Here is a 4302-nt window from a genome sequence, read left to right on the forward strand (position 1 = left end):
AAATGTATATCATTTCTATGGAAAGAAAATATCGCACCTGTAGTTGTTGATCACATTCACAGTCACTGAAACTGCTAACTCTGCTCATTTGCATAACTCCAACTTTTTTTGGTTCTGACTTCTTATGGTAATTGTCTTCAACTAAACTTTCGTACTTTTCCCTAAAATGAAAGTAGGCAATTTCAATAATTACAACTATAGCTATAGTTTATATAATTAATTATTTTTACGTTTAATTGAATTATCATAATGTGAATAATCAAATACAATAAAATATCATAAAACCTATTTACCTCAATTTTTCAAGTTGTAACTCCAAATGCTGTCTGTCTCTGAGTTTGTTTTCATGTTCTATCACCACTTCCTCATACTCCCTAAGTAATGAGAATAAGAATAATAGTAAGATTGCAACCATCAGTAAAACGAATGAGAATTGAGCTTCAGATGGATGGATGGATGGATTTATATTTTCCGTGTAAACACCAAGGATAACCCAAGAAAATTTGACGACTTATTTTCAACGGGGTCGACTCCTTCTGGTGGTGAATTGCAGTACACCGGGAGACAATCTCCTACTCTTTTCCGAAGAGTGTACTGCGTTCTTTTAAGCCGGGCACTCTGCTCCCTGTGAGTGCTAGAGACCAGGGAACAGTGAAATTGTTCCCTGGCTAGACGACGTGATCCGTTTACTGATTGTCGGTGCAAGTCTGAAAGGATAGTCATTAAAAACGATCCGTTGCGCACGTGTCGTCGCGTTGCCTTCTTCATAGCATCGCGTCGGCCGACGACCCCGGGGCCCGGGTCTACTGGGGGGAATGGACCAAGATGAAAAATTTTCGGGGTAAAAACAAAATCTCCATAGGGCCCGCGCCCAAGCCAGGATGAACACTTTTGTTGTCAGAACAAACTATACATTATGGTTTTATGGCGTCTTTGCAAAAAAATAATCACATGGAATCATATTCATGTATGTGGGTTTGAACAAATAGGGTCTTAGGAGGAGACTTAATTTGGGGAGCGGCCGAGTGGAGGTCCCAAGTGAAGGGGGGGGGGCATGTGAGGTGTTGCCCTGGAGCGCTTACTGGTTCTCATGTGAGGTGTTGCCACGGGGCCATTACTGGCTCTCGACGCCACTGCCCCGGCTTAACGTGCACATGGACCAACCAACACGGACAGCTTAAACGTCTCATCCGAAAGACGCTGCGCTATCGTAACTGCATTTCAGCCCTTAGAAAGCAGCAATGGGAATTGAACTGGGGACCAAATGATCTCCACGGTTCAGCGCACACACTGTGGCTATCACCGGTTTAGCTGAGCTAAGCTTCTGCTTATAACGCCTTTATTTTATTCATTACAGTTTTCTGTATAAGTTGGTATACTTAGTCTTTCTTTACAGTTAAAATACATGATAAAATGCATGATAAAACATATATGTAGATGTGCATTAGAGCATCAACCCTCTTTTGTTCATCATGTATATAAGGACGTATTTTTATCCTAATTGTGACATGGAGAAAAGTTTCTTCCCTCCATGATTGTACATTCACCTGATGAAAACCACTGTGTGTTCGAAACCTCGTGTGTCAAACTTTGTTAGTCCGTAAAGTGCCGTTTATCTTTAACTTACTATTTGCACGTACAATATTTCAAAACTGACTAAATAAAACAAAACGGATAGCTCATATAATTCTAGAATAATTGCTCTGGCAAAACTACCTATAGGTAGGTATTGTAAGTAAATTGTATATTTGTGTTCTTTTGTATGTGTGCCTACAATATATTGATAGTTCGGTCAGTGTCATTATTTTTCTAAATAGAATAGAGTAGATAGAGACAATATGTAGCCCAAAGCAACATTCAAGCCTATTCTATGTTACCTTGCTGAGAGCATTGGCTTTGAGTTTTAACGTATATTATGACATACGGAGTGATTGATTAAGCGAGTTGATAGCAATTATATATAGTATCGGTGTATTTGAGTCAGAATTGCAAATACTGAGAGGTTTAGTCTCTGTAATTAGTACAATGGGTTTCCTACTAAAAATACCGTAAAACCTCGAATTGAAGCACAATGTGCTTAATATCGAGAAGCCCATCTAGAATTGAAGCCCACCTCTTCAGTTTGCAAATTTAGCCTCGAGAAGAAGCCTATGGGCTTATTTTCAAGATAGCATAGGCTTCTTTTCGAGATAGTACAGTACATAAACTCTACATCAATTTCAAAGAAACAAAATAATTAAAAATGCTTGGTTTATACAGTAGTTTAGGTGATTTAATGCCGGTTAATACACTTCATGATACAGATTGATGTTACAGTGGCCCTATTTATTGTTTTATAGTACTAATTTCCAATATGTACAGCATTCATTTTGAAAAGAAGACCCCCCCCCCCAACATCTATACTTTGCAAAAGTGGTCTCGAAAAGAAGCCCATCCAAAGTTTGCAAGTAAAAAAAAAAAAAAAAGCCCAGGATTTCAATTCGAGATTTTACGTTATTACTGATGTCGACATACTGCATGCAATGTAGTTCAAATTTACGGTAAGCTGTAATCATAGGGTTTTAATATCTCGATGGTTTAATTGATGTTTTCTATACAATGCTTTCCATTCAGCATATCAATATGAAATCAATTCGTCCCACAATGGCCTATCTTAATTCGGCTATGTTTCTAAATTGTGCATTCGTATTTTCGTTTAAATTGACAATACCTTTGAAAATATTCTCGCTCTCGCTCGGTTTCGTCTTGTAGTTGAAGGCACAGTTGTTGCGTTTCATTTAGCCCTGCTAACGATTGATCTAACCTTGTTTTGAGTGCACTGTTTTCCTTTAAAAAAAATCATATAACTCATTATATATACGGTACTATATATAAACTCCGAATAAGCTTATATAAATTCAATTCGCAGTTTAAGCCATAATGATGTTAAATGAGGCTGAAAACACCTAAACTTACTTTTATCAGGAACTCATTTTGTGTGACAATATTACTCTCGTGTCGACTCAGTTCAAACACCATCTGCTCAAGTTGATTATTTTGTTGCGAAACTTCTTTTTCTCTTTTATTCAGTTCTCGAAGAGAGACTTCGAGCTATGACAAACAAAACGATCAGTGTCCATAAAATTCAAGAATGCATATTTAACATAGAATTAGCATAATATACCTTATCATTGGGGCTACTATTATTCAAGGTTGTTTGTGATGAAGAATAACCTTTAATGTTATCGATGATAAATTGTAACAAAAATAAATTTCTTGACAAATCACCATCAATCTAGACTAGGCCTATTGCTAATTATTGTATTGACAATTATAACCACAGTATGCACACTACATATAATACAGGAACATTTCAAACCACAAATTCAGGATACATAATGTATTGTTTTTTGTACAATGAAAGCCGACTATAAATAACGTCGAATAAATCAAAATCAGAATGCTACTTATTTACTTCTTTTTTGCGAGTAACAAGATCATGCATTTCTTGCTGTCGCATTTCCAGTTGCCTATCAAGCTCTAATTGCATTTCTTCTTCGTATTTTCGTCGAAGTAGTTCTCGCTCCGTCATCAATAGATGGTCCATTTCCTCATACAATTTTCGCATCTCATCCGTATGTACACCATTTTTGCTGTAATAAATCAACGATATGTTAATTAGCTTCTCATGAACTACCGTAACTACTGACGTCATAATTAATTTCAAGCCGGCGCTCTTCTTAATACTTCTTGAAATTTAAACATCCTTATGTCGTTATTTTGTGATAGCTTATTATGCAACGTGTAGGCTCATTTGCATATACGTACTCATTGCCAATTATAACGCATTTATCTTTTATACTTTTACGCACGACTAATGCGTCAGCGCACGGGAGCAGCTTTAAAACTTTAATCACAGCATTATAAAAGGCCATCGTTGGCATACTCATATCGATAGTAAAAACAAAATTTTAATTCATCACTTTGGGCGCTTGATATTGCATTATCCCATATGATTATCCAGAGGGTTAGAATTAATGGATTCTCTGTTTGTAGTAATGAACCATACGGAAGTTTCATTATTATGCTCATAATTCTTCGGAGACTGGTTTGGAAAATAGTAATTATCGATTCAAAGCCTAGGCTGATCATACTCAATGTCGCATACTCATGAGTGAGTTAGATATTGGCGTTAACCTGCTTCACGTATGTTCACAGATTGACGTCACAATAAATAGAAAATAATTATGTCTCATTATATACATATACACTGTCTCTTATACACATCTAGATGTGTATAAGAGACAGCCTTGTTTTGAGTGC

At 36.6% G+C, this 4302-nt stretch overlaps 1 protein-coding gene across 1 annotated transcript in view; it reads right to left on the minus strand.

The window, feature by feature from the left end:
* The window catches only part of LOC117118166, a 30626-nt gene that overhangs the window by 11122 nt on the left and 15202 nt on the right, over positions 1-4302 (minus strand). The window contains exons 4-8 of the mRNA XM_033262680.1: positions 3455-3632; positions 2956-3090; positions 2711-2826; positions 294-374; positions 29-161 (exon numbers count right to left, since the gene is read on the minus strand). Of these exons, the coding sequence (XP_033118571.1) occupies positions 29-161; positions 294-374; positions 2711-2826; positions 2956-3090; positions 3455-3632 (643 nt within the window). The remainder of the gene's footprint in view (positions 1-28; positions 162-293; positions 375-2710; positions 2827-2955; positions 3091-3454; positions 3633-4302) is intronic.

The sequence above is a fragment of the Anneissia japonica genome, unplaced genomic scaffold (genome assembly GCF_011630105.1).
Source record: "Anneissia japonica isolate Jap-2015-1 unplaced genomic scaffold, ASM1163010v1 scaffold11779_len1430905_cov172, whole genome shotgun sequence".
Lineage (NCBI taxonomy): Eukaryota > Metazoa > Echinodermata > Crinoidea > Comatulida > Comatulidae > Anneissia > Anneissia japonica.